The 16173-nt window shown below is 47.9% G+C and overlaps 1 protein-coding gene across 3 annotated transcripts in view; it reads left to right on the top strand.

Annotated features, from left to right (window-relative positions):
* The window catches only part of LOC310907601 (phosphofurin acidic cluster sorting protein 1-like), a gene marked incomplete at its 5' end in the record, with an annotated part of 51396 nt that overhangs the window by 18555 nt on the left and 16668 nt on the right, over positions 1-16173 (top strand). For all 3 annotated transcript variants that reach the window (XM_083857895.1, XM_083857896.1, XM_083857894.1), the window contains one exon: positions 14099-14186. In XM_083857895.1, coding sequence (XP_083714021.1) covers positions 14099-14186 — 88 coding nt within the window. The remainder of the gene's footprint in view (positions 1-14098; positions 14187-16173) is intronic.

Here is a 16173-nt window from a genome sequence, read left to right as displayed (position 1 = left end):
GTAGATTTCCAATGTGTCATTCCCTCAGATGGAAAAACTTGGGGAATTAATCACAATGGCAGTTCAATGATCTGCCTTACAGCACCTTCACAGCTTGGCTTTGCTGGATGCTGAGCCTGCACCAAATGTGCCAGCTGTTCTGGTGTCCCTTGGAGATCTTCCATTCATAAGATTGAGCTGGGCTGATCTTACTTAGGCTTGCAGTCCTGTTCCCAGAAAACAGGATAACTGGCAGTCATCCAGGTGCTAAAAGGGCTTTGCTGTCAGTGTTTTCTGAGTGTGGTGGTCTCCAGTGACATGGATTTGTGGAGTTGCTGTGGCAACCTGCATGGGTTTCCTCAAGCCCCTGCCTGGTTTCTGGTTTCCAAATTAGCTTTGCTATTCATCCCACCTTGGGAGAAGGGAGGCTGGGGGCTGGGCCTTGGGGCAGTTTGCCTGCTGGACAAGCAAAGCAGCCTCTGAAGAGGTGGGGGCAGAGAGCTGGTGGCTGCAGCATGGCTGCCTGCCTTCCCTCCAGCTGGGCACAGGAACCAGAGCCTCTGCCTCTCTGCAGCCTCCCTGTTGCCTCTGCTTGCCTATTCCTGCCATAGCTGTAGTTCAAAAGTAGTTAAAGTTGTGTGTCCTGGCCCCATTGCATTAGGTCAGACTGATTTGAAAGTCCTATGCTGTTTTAATTTTAAGTGAAAAAATATTGATAACTTAAGCAGAGACGTGACTTTAAAATGATGCTTTCTTCAAGGGAGGTCGTTCCTCTGAAGTCCGTTTGAGTGGAACACAGTTTGAACAAGGCCTTGAGCAAAGCCCTTGGAAGGCAGAATTTTCCAAGCTTCTGGGGTAACTCAGAGCCTGATGCTTCCTAGCTGGAAGTCCATCCCACACCCTGGAACATGCAGCCTGTGCAGAACCGTCCCTTTTGCTTACTCTTAGCTCCACGTGCTTGCAATTTTTCTTCTTGAAGCTCCACACCTTCTCATGAGGATGCCTACAAGATCTTGGGTGATTGTCTCTTCAGGTGTGAAAATGAGAAAGGGAGAAAATAAAACTTCCTAATTTATGTGGCTAGCTTTTAACAGCTAAGCAGCCTAATTAAATAAATGCTATACACAGCTCTAATGTAGGCTAATTGAGGGTTGGAGAGAGATAAAAGTATCTTTTTTTTTCTTTTAAATAATATTTTAAACACATCCTTTTTATTATGATGCATCATGGGTTATTATGTGCATATCTTGATTGAAATTTTCTCATCTTTTCCTCAGGATCTGATCACCCATCCCAGCATAATAGTCTTGTTTTCCTGTTTCTTGTGAGGTGCCCAGCACTATTGTATACTTAGTGCTCAGGGCAAGCTAAACACGCATTGTCTCTCAAGAGCTGATTCAGCTTTTATTTTCACTCTTACAGGTTCTGCATAACTGATATCTTGATTAAAATGTAAAGTGTGTAATTTTGTCCCATTTATGGGAAGTTTAGTAGCAAGTGGGGAGAAAAAGATAAGCTTAGTGAAATGCTACTTGGAGTTCTATGACAGCGAAAATTGCTTATATTTTGGGCTTAATATGCATTTGGTCATCATAATAAGAGTTTAGAGTTGGAGGTTCTGGACTGTGGACAGCAGAAGTCTCTTTATATTGTCAAAGTCATGTGGTTCATTTAAAGTAACTTTTGACTTAACTTTACACAGCGTTGAGCCTGAGATGTTCTGGGTATTGTACGTGTCTGATAAAAATAACAGAGAAGCAAATATGTGCTCGCAACTGGGATTGTTGCAGAGCTGATAGTGATCTCAGAAACTCCAGGAGTGTCATGTTACTCAGTTCCTAGATGGAGATGCCTTGAAATGCCCGTGTGAAATGCTCCAGGGCATTATGAACCTGCAGCCTGCATGGTGCAGAGACCATACATGGTTAGAGAAGAGCTGTTTATTGGATGGTGACACAAGTCTGATCTTCACTCTGGGCACAGGGCTGTACACGTTGGTGTCTGTACAGTTAACTCACTGTGAAGAGGGAGTGTGTAGGGGAGCTCTGGCACATTTGAATTGAGTTTGCAGCCCACCGTGGATCTCCTGGGTACACCACAAACACCTGAGTATCCATTCTCAAACTCCTGTGGAGGTGAGGAGAAACATAGCAGATGAAGGGAGACTGGGAGTGATGCTGGGGACGCAGAATTGCTTTTACTTGTTTCTGCTTTTGCTCTTTGAGAGTCATCTTAAATATTTGTATTGCATCTCCATTGCATTCTGTGTCTTACTTGCCAAGGCTGGTTGCCTTAGTCACCGGGGCTGTGGTAACTAGGACAACAAGATTAAGCAGGCAAATGTAGAAATAATGGTAATAAATTTCTCAACTCTTCCTTCCAATTGGCTTGTATGAACAAATACCCTGCATGTGGGTGACTTGTGTCAGCAGTCTGTTCTCCCTTTCTGCCTGACACATCCTGAAATGCTGCTGGTGGCACTCCCCTAATTGAGCTGTGCTGGTGCCCTCCTGCAGCTGGAAATAATCCTGTCAGAGCCGTGTGAATGTTGCTGTCCACCTCCTTCCTGCAGCATGGCAGCCTGTGCTGGGGCTGGGACAGAGTGCAAGGGACACTAAAGGCCAGCCCTTGTGTGCTCACTAGCCTGGTGGCAGATTCTGAGTGGGAAGTGTGGGACCAGTGTGTCTGCTGGGGTAGGGAGGCTGCCTTACAGTGCTGGGGCCAACTGCTGGCTTCCATGCAGTCACTTTCTTCCATAGATGTTGTCCTCTCCTAGGATAGTTATTTACATCTCGATTTCTTTGCTCACTGTTGGACTGAGGAGGGTCTGAGAAATAGTAATTGTTGCCCTGTCTCTTATTCCTCAGGATACTGTTTGCACTATGGGTACAGTGGGAGGTCAGCTTTTGATGCAATTTTGCTTTGATTTGAGAGCTGGCTGTTTCTATCCCACCAGGTAAACCCAAATCCTGATTTGGGACAATGAAGTTGTATCTCCCATCCCACTTTTGAAACATGTTGTTCCTGGGAGCTCCCACTGAGCTGCATCTTGCTGTGTCTGTGTCTTGTGTCTGCCTTTTCTGCAGTAACAAACCAGTGCTGTGTTCTCTCCTCTAGAAAACTCCCAGATCCATGAATTTGGGATAGCAAGACACTTGCTAGTATTCCTCACTGCTCTGTGCATTGTTTTCCTTCTCCCGGCTTGTTTCTCCCAGCTGAACATGACAGGGAGCACAGTAAAGGGATTCCCTGGATGCACAGGCCTCTTCTTCGTGGGTACCCAGTGCAAGCTTAATAGGGTCTTTTGAACACTCTTGACAGTCTCTGATTGATCTTTCACGTGGGGGAGGAGTGGGGTGGTTGCATCCAAGGAATTGTGCTAACAAAAGACCTTGTGCTTTGGTACCTGCCTTTCCTGGGGAACAGCTTCCTCTGCCTCTTCTCCATATGTGATTATCCTGAGGAGTGCACTCACCTCTCCTTTGAACTGGCAGCCTGTTTTTAGCTGCAAGCAGCATTTCTATTAAGGGACTGTCAGATATTTCTGAACTGAGTTTTTTGCTTTGGGTGGTACCTTTTTGGTATGTCCAGATCCTGGGCCTTTAGTTACGTTTCTTTTTCTGATGTTGCTTTCCCTTGACTTTTGTCCTCTTAAAAACTGTAACTGGCTGCAATTTCATAGTCATTTGCAGTCTTGTTTCCTGCCCTTACTAACCACTCTTAGATAGAGTCAAATTAAAAGCTGTTCCCTCATGGCTGTTTTGAAAACTTTTCAGAATTACTCTGGGCTGCAACTAGCTTTTATTTCTTTTATAGGCTTGTTTTACAGTTTGATCAGTGAACCAAAAAAAGCCATGTTTTTGTCTCTTCTGCTTCAGTTGGCTGGTGCAGAGCTTCCTGTGGGCCAGTCTCAAGGTAGCATGTGCATGGCAAATGTTTTTCTGTGTTAAGCCTGTGTACAAAAGCTGAGGACAACTCATTTCAGAAATGCTAATGACTTCCTGTATAAAATTTGGAGTACTTAGAGAAAACAAGGGTGCTGCATCTGAACATATATACAAGGCAGCATATGCCCAGATAATGGGCATAGAGGAGTGCCTCTGTTGCACCAAGTGGTTCTGTGTGCATCTATTGTGCAGGAAATCCTTCACTTCGCTTCCCTGTGGGTTGGTGGGAAGGATTGTATGATAAATCACCTGTCCCTCCATTTCCTGAGTTCTTCAATAGGCATTCTGGTGCTTCAATGGGCGCTACAAAACCGTACTTTAAAGAGACAAAGTGGTTGGTAGGGTGTTGAACTTTTGAAGTATGTTACAAATTTAAATTTTCTTGCTCAGGGTGTCTTTGGATGGCTGCCTGTGCCCAGTGTGGCTGTAATACAGGATGTGGTGAGGAGGCCCTGCAAGTTATTTATGGACCATTTTGCTAGGTGAAGTGTGTGCTGTGATAGCTCCTGGCTCTGCTTGCAGCTTGCTGAGAAGGTGAATGAGCACAGTGATCCTTGGAAAGAATGTCCTGTTCCACCTGCACAGTGTCTGGAAGTGAGCAGCTGCAGTTGCATGCAGTGTCATCTGTTCAGTCTGTGTGCTGCTAGCTGGGCCCCCCAAGGTCCTGCCACCCTGTGAGGAACTGTCTGACACTGCTGAGCCCCACCTGCAGCACCTTGGAGAGTGGGGACAGTCTGCTGGACAGCCTGGCAGCCTGCTGGGAAACCTTGTGGTGCCAGTGAGCTGGAATGACTGTGGACAGCAGCTGCCTGTGTGCTTTGCCTGAAGAGGGCCTCGAGGGGAAATTTCCTCTGCTCTAGTCACTGGAGCTCAGGCTGCTCCCTGGACACATTATTTTTGCAGCACAGCTGGTTCATGCTTTTTGATGCCTGCTCCCAGAGAACCTGATGTTACAGGGTCAGTGGACATGGACAAAAAGCAGTATTCTATTGCTGGGATTTTCTGGTAAATACCATGGTATTCCTGAGCTAGGGATTTTAGTGTGAGCCATAGCAATGTGTACTGCCCTGTCACTTCCACTCCAATTGCATGGGTTGTGTGGTATCCCTGCCTCAGAAAAGCATGCATAGTTGGGTAGAAACAGCCCAGAAGCTTTGTATTGCAGTAGTGTTTCAAGATGGATGTCTCTGCCAGGAAGGGCTATTTTTGAGGGTGACTGGTGAGGAGAAGCAGTGCACACTGGAGTGTTTGCAGGTACCTCTGTGCTGAAAGGAAAACTGCTCTTTAGTACCAGGTAAGCTGTAGCTCCTTGTTGAGGAGTGTGAGAGAGCTCTGGCATATCTGTGTTAGGTGACAGGTTGGAGTAGCCAAGTGTCTTTCTAGGCAGATCTCAGGTTTTTCACTCCATCCTCTGATCTTGTTTTCATCACTGAATGGACAGACTGATTGCTCTTCCAAGATTTTAACAAGCACCCTTTGATAACTTCCCTGCTGTTCAAACAAGGGTTTCTTGTGTGTGGTCTGCGCAGTGGCCTCACTGGTCTAGATCAGTGGCTTAAGAGACCTGTGCAACAGAGAGATTTATAAACTTATTGAGAAACAACTCTGCTGGGCAGAGCTCTATATTCTGTCTGGAGAGAGGAGACTTGCTAGGAAGGGGAGGCTGGAATAGTCCTGCTAATGCTGACAGGCCGTGCTCATCCTTTTTGGGCATTTGAGGTTCTAGGTAGGTTTGCCATCACAGTGGCAGCTGCTCTTTCCTTCTGCAGTGGGACTCACCACATTAGCGGGAATGTCCCCTGAGATCAGAGTAGGAAGGATGTGTATCTTGTGTGTGATCTGCTCTCCAGGCTGGCAGCACTCCTGGGAGCTCTCAGTCCGCAGCAGGGAGGATCAGGAGGAAGCAGTCCTCAAGTCAGGAAGTGGAATTTAGGTTATATATTGATGTTGGCCATCTCTCTGTCTGCTGCCTAGAGTGTCCCACACTTTTCATAGACACAGATCCACAACATGAACAGGTAGTAGGCCAGAGAGGTCCACTTCTTTTTGAGGCTGCCAGTGTTACTGAGTCTGAAACTCTGGAGCTGTCTGTAGTTATGGAGCCTGTAAAGGACAGTTGTGCTTAAAGAAATGTGCCTGGGAACAGGAAGGGAGCATTTAATAATATAGACTTATCTTTGACTGGCTTCCACTATTGTGTTTGAATTGGCTTGAGAAAGCAGCATTTGTCCTGTTTAGAAGCTATTTGCTTGCAGAGATGCTCCTCCATGTGAGGAGGCATGTCCAAACATCAGAGGGTGGTTCAGCAGGCTCGAGAAGGAGAGCACATGGGCTTTGGAGCTGTTGGCTGCAGGCCTAACCAGAGGGAATCTCAGAGATCTTTGCTGGTTTGAGAGTGTCACTGCTGTCCATGCTTTGTGAGGGCATTGGAAAAAAGGGAATATTCCTGTGTGGCCTTGACCAAACATTTGTGTGAGGTTTTTTATTGAAGCCAGGCTTGCTCTGTCCTGGTTTGGGATTTCATGGCCTCTGCATTGGTGCCCTCCTGATAGGAACAGCCTCACTATGCCATGGGCAGCAAACAAGCAGAGAGATCTCAATGTTAGTTCCTGCCCTGAGTAGCCATTCTTCCATTGGAAATGCAGTGTTATGAGTAGTTCAAATCTTTAGTGTGCCTTGCGAGCATGGTAAACATTTTGGCAGCACAAAAGCAGCTGAAAGCCCATAGTAGATGCAGCTTTTAGGAAAGAGAAGTGCTCTGCACCCTGAGCACAGCACTGCTGCTGGTCCATCTGCCACTTGTGGTGTGACTCCCTGGCTGTGGGGCTGGTGTACACTCAGTGATGCTTGTTGGCTGATCTCCTTTAGCAAGCATGTTTCTATAGCATAAGCTGTTATAACCTTCCTGTGAAGGAAACCATGGCTGGTCCAGAAACAATTTTGGCTGCAGTTTGGCTACACATCAGATACAGTTTTGAAAACCCTGAGGAAGAGGCTGATTTTGTACATCTTGTTAGGTATTTAGAAAGATTTTTATATTCTCTTAGATAAAGCCAACAAATGTCTTCTGTAAAGCTGAGTGAATCTTAGTTCTTCCAGATAAAATCAGTGAGTCCAGTACCTGTCTGTGCTTTCCTCCCTTACACCTGGCTGCTTTCACACTGCTAGCAAGCAGCTCTGATGGCTGTTGCTGGAGATCCCTAGTAGCTACTGCTGCTGGCTGAGACATGCAGAGTGTTGATGTGCTTTCTCTGAACCCTCCTTATCTCACTGGTACACCTGACCCAGCCTGGAATGCCTGCTATGCCTTGTCCTGACTGTTGTGTCTCTGGGACACGACCTGCCCTGTTCCCGTGCCTCTGCTGAGAGCGGCTGTGTGCTGTCTCAGTGGTATTGCAGTACCTGAAATACATCTCTGGGCACAGAGGGGTGCTACAAGCTTGTGATGGAAGAGAAGATGGTTCCTGGGAAGCCTCTGGGGGCCAGTCAGATCCCCTGGGCAGAGCTCTGTGTGGTCCCTGCAGTGGGTGGGAAAGCTGCTTCAGAGTGTTTAATAGAGCAGCTGGGTGCTGACCAAACCAGAGATCGTCTGCCCAGAGAATAAAGAGTTAGGCACTCTTCCAAGGGCTGACTGGAGCAGGGCATGCCTGATAAATGTGCATACACAGTGAGATTGTGATGTTTGATGCAGTAAAGAATGGCCTGCCCGGTCAGATGAGAACAGCAGGGGCTGATGGTGTGGATTTTCCCTTCCATGGGGATAGGTAAATGAAAAAAAATGAGGTGCTCCAATTCAGTACAGTGGTTCTGAGGTCCCATTTAATGCACTTCGCTGGCCTCTTTTCAGTGATTGCAGTCTGTCTTGAATGGCCATTCCAGGGGGGAAGTGCTAACCAGGACACAAGGCTGTGAGGAAAACTCTAGGCAGCTGCAAGAAGCCAGCCAGGAAGACAAGGAAAGGTAGATGTATCTGCTTGCAGGACACTATTTTCTTCTCATTTGCCTCCAGACTGAGGATGAATTGCTGGATGATACCTTGCTCTTGGTAATGTATATCCTACTGATACTGTTATTGTTTGCTCTCCCCAGTGTGACTTTGCCTATCCTCCTCCCCTCTAGTGCAGCCAAGTTGATGCTGTGAGGACAAGAAACTCCTTCCTTTGCTGTTAAAACCCTCAAAGACAAAAGGGAAGAGGGTGTAATCTGGTCCTCTGGGATGTCTGAGCACTGGCCTTGGGTTTGGTCTGTCTAGGGGCACTTGGACAGAGATGGGATGATGGAGGGGAGGGATAGTCTGGTGGGAAAACAGGCTGGATTTCTAGAGGCAGGCAGAGTCATAAGCTGTGAAATGCTTCACAGGAAATGAAGGGACATAACCTGTGTGTGGGGGGGTGTCTTGTGTGTTTTGTGCTTTAGGATTTCCTTTGCATATGTCACTTGGGCATTGGGATAGGTCACACATACTGCAGTTTGCAGTGACAGAACCCTGCAGGGCAGACGTGCTACTGGTAGCAAGCGGCTGTCAGCCAGGATGCAGATGAGCTGAGGTGTCTCTTACGGCAAGGAGAGGAATGCTGGTCAGCACTGGAGCTGTTGTGCTGCACACCACCTTGTATAGCTTGGCCGAGGGACCTGAGACACAGCAGGTATTTGGTGGCTCTGCCCTAGCTCTTTCCTTGGCGACCCCAGGAGGTGCTGTCATGTTTTTGGCCTTTGTGTCCTACTGTGTTACACCTCTTTGGTGCAGCTTGCTGTACTTGCCCATCCCAGGCTGCAGCAGTAACAGTGGCTGGAGGGCAGAGTGGCAAGAGTGTGCTAGCAAGCCCTGAGTCCTCTGTGTCTCTTTCCCTTGGGGAAGCTCTCAAAGCCAGGCTGACGTTGGCTTTTCTCCCAATCCATCTGTAACTGGCACACCTACCTGTCCTGATGCCCGATCTGCAGAGCCTGATGAACCTGCTGCTGTCCCAGTTTGTTGTCTGCTGGCAACAGGGACTTGGTTTCTGAAAGTGGAGTAGGTCTCTCCTCCCCTCTGCGTGCATCAGTGGTGTCTGATGCGAACACACCACTTGGGGCTCGGGGAGGGTCTTGCTTTCAGGAAACCGTGGCACATTTCGGGTGGTGTCTCACCCCTGGCACACCGTTTGTGTGCTCTTCCCTTGAGGCCCGCTGGGGCCAGTCTCCGAGGTGAGCTCTGTGGGTGGACTGACACCTCTCTGATCAGATCTGCTTTCACAAGCTGCTCCATGGCACCGGCCCGTGTGCGGAGCGTCCCGGTGTGTCCCGGGTTCGTGGTCCTGGCCGGCTGCCTCCTGCCCTCTAGCGGGAACGTGTTTTGGGAATAGGTGCTACTCCAGCGCTTGGCAGGGCTACAGGAGCATCGGGAGCGTCCTGTGTCTCCTCAGCCCCATGGAAATTCTGGCATCTTTCCAGGAGCCTGGGCTCAGAGTTTAATATCTCCTTGAAGGGAAACTTGAGCTATCAAAGTCAGGAAAAATATTGAAGAGCAGCTAAACTGACACTATTGAGGGCTTAGTCCACGTTTATGCATCTAATAAAGGTGGTGGTGCTGACAAGGATGCACAGAGGGCCAATGCTGGGACAGGTGGATGCCTTCTAACATATGTAGATGACATGAAAACTACAGGAAAACCCGAGGTCCCTGGCTGCTGCCACTTGGAGAAATCAGTGCAAATATCCAGGGAAACAGTCTTGTCCAGAGAATGAGCTGCCACTCCCCAGTGATTGTAAGCCAAGCACTGAACTGCCCAGGATATCAGCATAAAAAGAGAGCATTTAGTGGGTTTGACCCTTACCTTGGGGATAAGGACTGGCTCTGAGGCTGGGGTACGGAGCAGGGTTGGGCAGTCACTCTGGATGCACACTGGGCTTTTCCCTGGCTTGTTCCAGCTGCAGTGGGCACCATACCAAGAGCAGATTGTCCAGATGTTCAGCACATCAGCTGAAACCCTGCTTTATTATTTGGATGAAATTTTCTTTGGACTAGTACTTGCTTATAATAATGTTTATATATACTTCTGAAAAAATTCTGAAAGTGTATTTTTATATCTGTACATTTATATAGCTGAGAGAGTGGTAAACATACGAATGATATTTGAAGACTTCCTCCAGAATGAGGAGGACTGTTGCAGTTACTCTTAAGAAGATTTGATTAGTTCTGTTCATACATGAAGGGCATCATCTGTGACCCAGTTTAGTGGCACAGTCAGAGCAGCAGAAAACCTTTTTGCTTTTGAAAACAGTATTTTTTTTTTTTTTTTACTTGGGGAACACTTTCATTTTCTTCAAGGAGGAAGCAATGCCAAGAGTACTGCCCAAGCAGGAAATTGTTGCATAATGCTTTATATTACCCCTTCAGTGAAAAGGAAAGCAAAAAGCTACCTTTTGTTATTGAAAAGAAAAAAAAGTAGATAAGAAAATGCTTTAATGTTCCCTTGCTGTGGTCTCCAGGAGATAGAGGATTAGGTCCATTGAATCTGCAGAGAATTTTGACACTTACTGCACTGCAATAAAAATATAAAATTGAGTGAATTGGTTCTTGAGTAATACCTACATGATAACAAATGAGAATGCTTATAAAAAAGATCCTGTACATCTGTGTATCACTGAGAAAAAATGAGGACACAGTGCATCTCTGGCCAGACTTCAGCTGTATCAAAGTTAAAATGTTTAGGATTTATTTTGGGGAAGGGATAGTGCGTGGTAGAAGAATAGAGGCCGTAATTAAGCTCCCATGTCTGATTACTAAAAAGCAGATATGAGGATTTTTCAGAATTGTGGGATTTCATCGGCTGTGGTTTCCTGGGTTATAGGGGAATTGACTAAGCCTCTGACAGAGACAACCAATAATGAAAACACTGAACTTGTCACATGGGGCCCAGAGAGGGAACAAGCTTTTAAAGCAATAAAATGGTGTTTGCTCCTACTCTCGGGCTCCCAGATTATACAAATCCCTTCAATCTGTACATGAAGTACACAGTGGAGTGATAACACAGAAATTGGGACTGTACCACAAACCAGTTGCATATTACTCCACTCAGCTTGGTTCGGTTGCATTGGGAAGACCAGCCTGTATCTATTCCTTGGGGAACAAATACTCAGTTTGTTAGAATTAGTACAGTTACCTGTGGTCTTGGATGGTCAGACAGGAAAGCTTCCTTAACAAAAACAAGCCACTGCGTGTCCTCTGTGACCTCTTGATTGGATGTTTTTGCAAACAACCGCTGGAGGCAGTGCTTTGCTGCTGGCACCAAATTTCACAAAATGTATGTTATAAGAGCTTTGCTTTTCAACATAACTACAGGCCAGCTTGGTGAAAGCATTACAAGTGTTTCAAGCAAACTCCAGAGCAAAAGCTCCAAATTCATCTTTCAGTGAGGGAAGGAAGGCAGCATTTTTTAACATAATACCAGGGAACAGTGAGTACCTCTCACCAGTAAATGACCAGTAGAGGAGTGTAGGAGTACTGAGGTTCCAGGAGATTGTCAGACTGCCCTGTTGGAGCTCATTTTCCTTGTTGCTGTCAGTCATTGTTGCTATCAGAATGTTACCCAGTCATATTTACCACAGCTCAGTATAACAGAGGTCCCTGCAGCAGTTCCATAGCTCAAGAACAGTTGCTACTTTTTCTGTTTAAATACAGGAGTAAGTAAATCCAGATTTATAGTTTGTCTACCAAAAAGTGGTTTTCAGGGATCACACTGTGATCAGTGCTGGAGAAAACCATGGGATAGTTGCCGTGGAATTTGGCTGAAATGTTCAGAGCAGCATCTGATCACTGTGGATCGATTCTGACCTGTAGATACCTGCAGATATTAGTGTGAGACCCTCTGCTGCCCTGTACTGCCCTGAACACTCAGCGCTGATGTAAATCTGGGTGGTGCAGGGATTGGTTAAGTAACATATCAAAAGAGGATCATCGGGGACAGTCAAGCTGCTTTAAAAATTGTGTGCTCTTGTGCTGCAAGTACATTCAGACTCTCGAACATGCACATTAATCCCTGTGGGAAGGGTCTGGTATTTTAGAAAGCACGGTTTTGAGAAGGGTTGGAGCTGCAGGCTGCAAGCTATACCTTTGAATACTTTGAAGTGCTGCAGGGTGGAAGAGCAGAGATGGAAGGGGGGAGCCACATTCTGGCACATGGTGTGGAAAGGGCATGGGGCAGATTACAGCGTCTCTGTGTAAAATAAATCTTGAAAGCTGGAGAGGGATAGAAAGAGAAGTGCCATTTCAGAGATGAAAGAGCTGCCCAAATGGGCAGAGCTGACCAGCAGGCATTCATTATTCCCCTAGAAAAAATACCAGGTACTGCCTCAGAGAGGAGCATGAAGAGCTAATGAGTGAATTATTTTTGGATAAGGAGTGTGTTTCTACAGTGAGAACAACTGCCAGGTAGAATTATAACCTTTCTGCATTCTCCAATTAAAACTGAATATCCTTATGTAAGTTTCAATCTTTAAGGGGTAACTTTTCCATGCAGATAACTATCATGACTAAATTAGTTCTGCAAGGAAAATTTGAGTAGATGTACTGTCCTTGTCTTACATGTTCAAGCCTCATTTCTTTCCGTGGCTTGTCTAGTGACAGTCACAATTAGCACTGGTTAGTGGTGGTTGTTAGCTAAGCTTAGTCTCTTTGCAAGCTTTCCCTTAATATATCTGATGGACTTGTTGTACCCTTTTTCCTGGTGAGAACTCAGTCCCCCCTCCCTGCCTGAGAGGGATGCCTCTTTGTCTTTGGCCGTGCTCCCCCCAGCTCACCCCTGACCATGCCTAAGTATTTCTGGGGAGGAAGAAACCTACCTTGGGTAATAAGGTTTCTCCCTTCCTACAAACAGGCTCAGAGGGGAAGGGTGGACAGAGATGGGACCACTTATTGTAGTGCTGGGGTGCACAGAGTATGAGAGCTTAGGGTCTGTGCTCTGGGTTTTGGCTGAAAGAATGCAGCCATCTGGCCAACAAGTGTGCAGAGCTTCCCTGCACACTCAGCTTCCTGACTTCTGGTCTCCACCAGGAGGGACCAGAACATGAAAGGCAGAGCAGCAGGGTTACAGTCACAGTCCAGGAAACCTTCTGTACAAGCTGAAGTTATTTTAGAAGGGAGGACAGGGACATGGTAGGAGGTGGGTGCTTGCTAAGCCCTTAACCTGATCCCTTTTTACTGTAGTTCCATCTCTGGGATTGTTCTACACTGGCTGCTGTACATCAGCATAGCAAGAGCAGGTTTTTGCTTTTAAAATAAATAAAGCAAGCCTTCAGAGAGCATGGTATGTCAGACAGAAAGGTATTTGGTAGTAGCCAAAACTGTTCTCCAGGCAGGGTGGCCTGACTCTCAGGTCCAGCATGCTGATATCCACAGAACTCCTGGGAAGCAGAGTCTGCAGCCGTGGAGCACAGAGGGTAATTTGCAAAACGTCACTGGTGCTCTTACTGTTGGTAAAGCCATGTGTGGCTTTGCCCCCAACACAGTAGTCAAGTAGTCTCTTGCAAGTGGACTCCATGGGAGTCCTGCTGCAGTCTCCTTGGCAGGAGATTGGGGTGACTGGCTGTCTCGCTGGCACTGACTATTCCTTCGACCCGCAAAAGTAGCTCTTCTCGCTTAGCTCAGGATCCTTCCTAGCTTTTTCCTGGTAGTGCCACTTACCATGCTGAGTCCCCAGTATTTGAGCTTGTCAGGGTGCTGAAGCTGTATGAAGCCTCCTGTGGGGCTGCTTCTCCAGTCAGCTCTGCGTGGTACCGTGCGAGAGAAGAACTGAGTTGTGATGTCTGCATGGGAGTATTTGCCTTAACTAAGTCCAGGATAAGAGTGGATTTAAGTGCTTTGGTTTATAAATAAACAGTGCTGTGGCCAAGGTAGATTTAAGCAGAGTTGGCAACAGCCCTGCTTGGGAAGGGATCTCTTTACCACATGGCCTGCTGTTGGACTTCCTGTTGCATGCTAATCCCTTAAGCCTGCTTTAGCTCCGTTAATTTTCCTTCTTTCCATTTTTCCCCAATGGGCTGTCTCCGTGGCGCATGAATGCCGGCGTTCCTAGGCCAAGCCTGTGCCTGCAGCCGAGCCGAGCATCCAGGCTGCCTTCCCAGCACCGGGTACCATGTGGCAGGGCCCCAGGGATGGTGGTGCCTGAATGTGTCCCATTCTCTCTGTCTTACAGGCTCTGCAGTCTGCGCCTGAAGAAACTCACGGTGCTGAAAGAGCTGGACAAAGAGCTGAGCTCTGTGCTTATCGCTGTGAAGATTCAGGTAGGCTTTTCTCCTCGCTGCTGCCTGATGGCAGCAAGCCAAGCCCATCCTTGTGCCCTCTGTGAAGTGCTGGTCTGCATGTACCTTGCCTGGTGCCAACCAACCCCTCTGTCTCACTTAGCATGCTCAGGGAGATTTTGGCTCTTGGGCAGGTGGAAGTGATGTTCCAGGGACAGCAGCAGATACCTGATGCTGGCTTGCATTGGGAATTTGGTTAGACCCTGGGACAGAATCTGTCATGCCTCCCTGCCTGCCTCCCACAAGGCCCTCCTCTCAAACTGCTGTTTGGGGTTTGTCATCCCACTGTTCCCTACCCTTTAAGAGAGGGTCAGTGCTGGATGGTTTCCAGTAGTGCGTTCCATCCAGATCACTCCCTGGAGAATGAAGGGTGCAAGGGATCACCATCTCTGTGCATAATGTTCTGATGACATTTGTACCCTGTCTGACCTCACAGTTGCCTCTAATATCCCTTCCCTTTCCCTGTGCATCCCTGCTAGGCCTAGTGCCTCTACTGTGAACCAGGCAGAAGGGAGAGGCAAAGGTCTTTGTCACCAAGGGGACAGGAATTTGCCACCGTCCTGATATGTGCGATCCCTCCACCCTCTCTGCAGCTGATGGTGGAGAGATGGGTTTCTAGGGTTGCAGGCATATCCTTCCCACCTGCCAAAGGACAGCATGGAAACAAAATGCATTTTGAGTGTGCTGCCTTCGCCACAGCTTCCCTGACCCGGTGCTGGTGTCCTTCCTTCGTTCTTGTCAGCTGGCACGAAAGCAGCTGATCCCGTTGAAAGCACCGTGGGTCGGCAGCTCAGCAGCTTTGTGCTCCCACAGAGCTCTCTCTCTGACACACACATTAGGATCTAAATCCTGGATTAATGCTGGAAGCTGCAGTATTAGTGGAGCTCTGGGAGCTGGAGTTTGCCTTCATGGCAGGCCTGATTCACTCGTACAGAAGAAACTGAAAGCAAAGTGTGTGAAACCTGGGGCAGGGAGTGAGGACAGCAGGAGGAGGCTGCAGGAGGTCCGTGCACTATTGGTCAGTGTCCCACTTTGCTGGCCTTTCCATCACTGTGTGTATAGTGTCATTCAGGAGAGCTGAAAGCCTTGGGAGCCCTGAGACCTGTGTCCCTTTAGTGCAGGCTTTAGCAAGGAAACAGCCTGAGCAGCAGAGAACTGCCTGGCTTGCCCTTGGAAATGTGGAAGTAATCAAGGCTGGGCCACAGCTGACAGCAGCACAGGGCTGAGGGGCTGGCTGCCAGCTGAGGGCTGTGGGTCCTACTTGACTGGGAGGGCTGGAGTGATCTTCTCTCCTGCACAGTCAGCCCAGGCTGAAAGTGCTTCTGTGCACTGGGGAACCTTGGGTTCCTGTACAGCCCCACTTGTGCTAGGGCTGACATGTGCTGGGTGTTCATGTCCTCAGCTACAGCCCTCACACACTGCAGTTGTGGAAGAGACTGCACAGTGGGACTCCAGCTCTTTGAAACAGACCACCCTCTTCCCTGCCACAGGCCAATCTTGCACCCTGGTGGCAAAAGAAATTAATAGGCCTCAGCAGTTTGAAGCCACAGGACTCCTTTTCCTGTCAGGGAATGGAGGCTGCATTCAGGGGGTTAATTTAGATGTGGTCACCTCTCTCTGCATGGCCACGTAGCTGTGGCCACGTGCTGGTGTAGGCTCCCTGCAAAGCTGAAGAAAACAAGGAGAATGCTTTTGCCTGCATTACCCCATGGCTCAGCATTCGTTATGGGAGTGGGCTGAGTTTGTGTGCCTCCCCAGGCTGCTTCCACCTGCCTGACCAGTCTCCTTGGCAGGGTTTGGGGCTGCTGCAAGGCAGATGGAGGCTGTAGGCAGCTCCAGCACAGCGTGCCTACAGAGCGGCCTCAGATGGATCCATCCCTCCTGCTCCTCTCCTAGGTAACAGATGAGTCACACTAGTAGGAAACTGTTTGAAGGTTTTCCAGTGAGCATTCCATCTTTTGGATGAAAA

The sequence above is a fragment of the Zosterops lateralis genome, assembly GCF_965231275.1.
Source record: "Zosterops lateralis genome assembly, chromosome: 3".
NCBI lineage: Eukaryota > Metazoa > Chordata > Aves > Passeriformes > Zosteropidae > Zosterops > Zosterops lateralis.
Note: the sequence above shows the minus strand (reverse complement) of the source record. Positions and strands in the feature narration are given on the sequence as shown.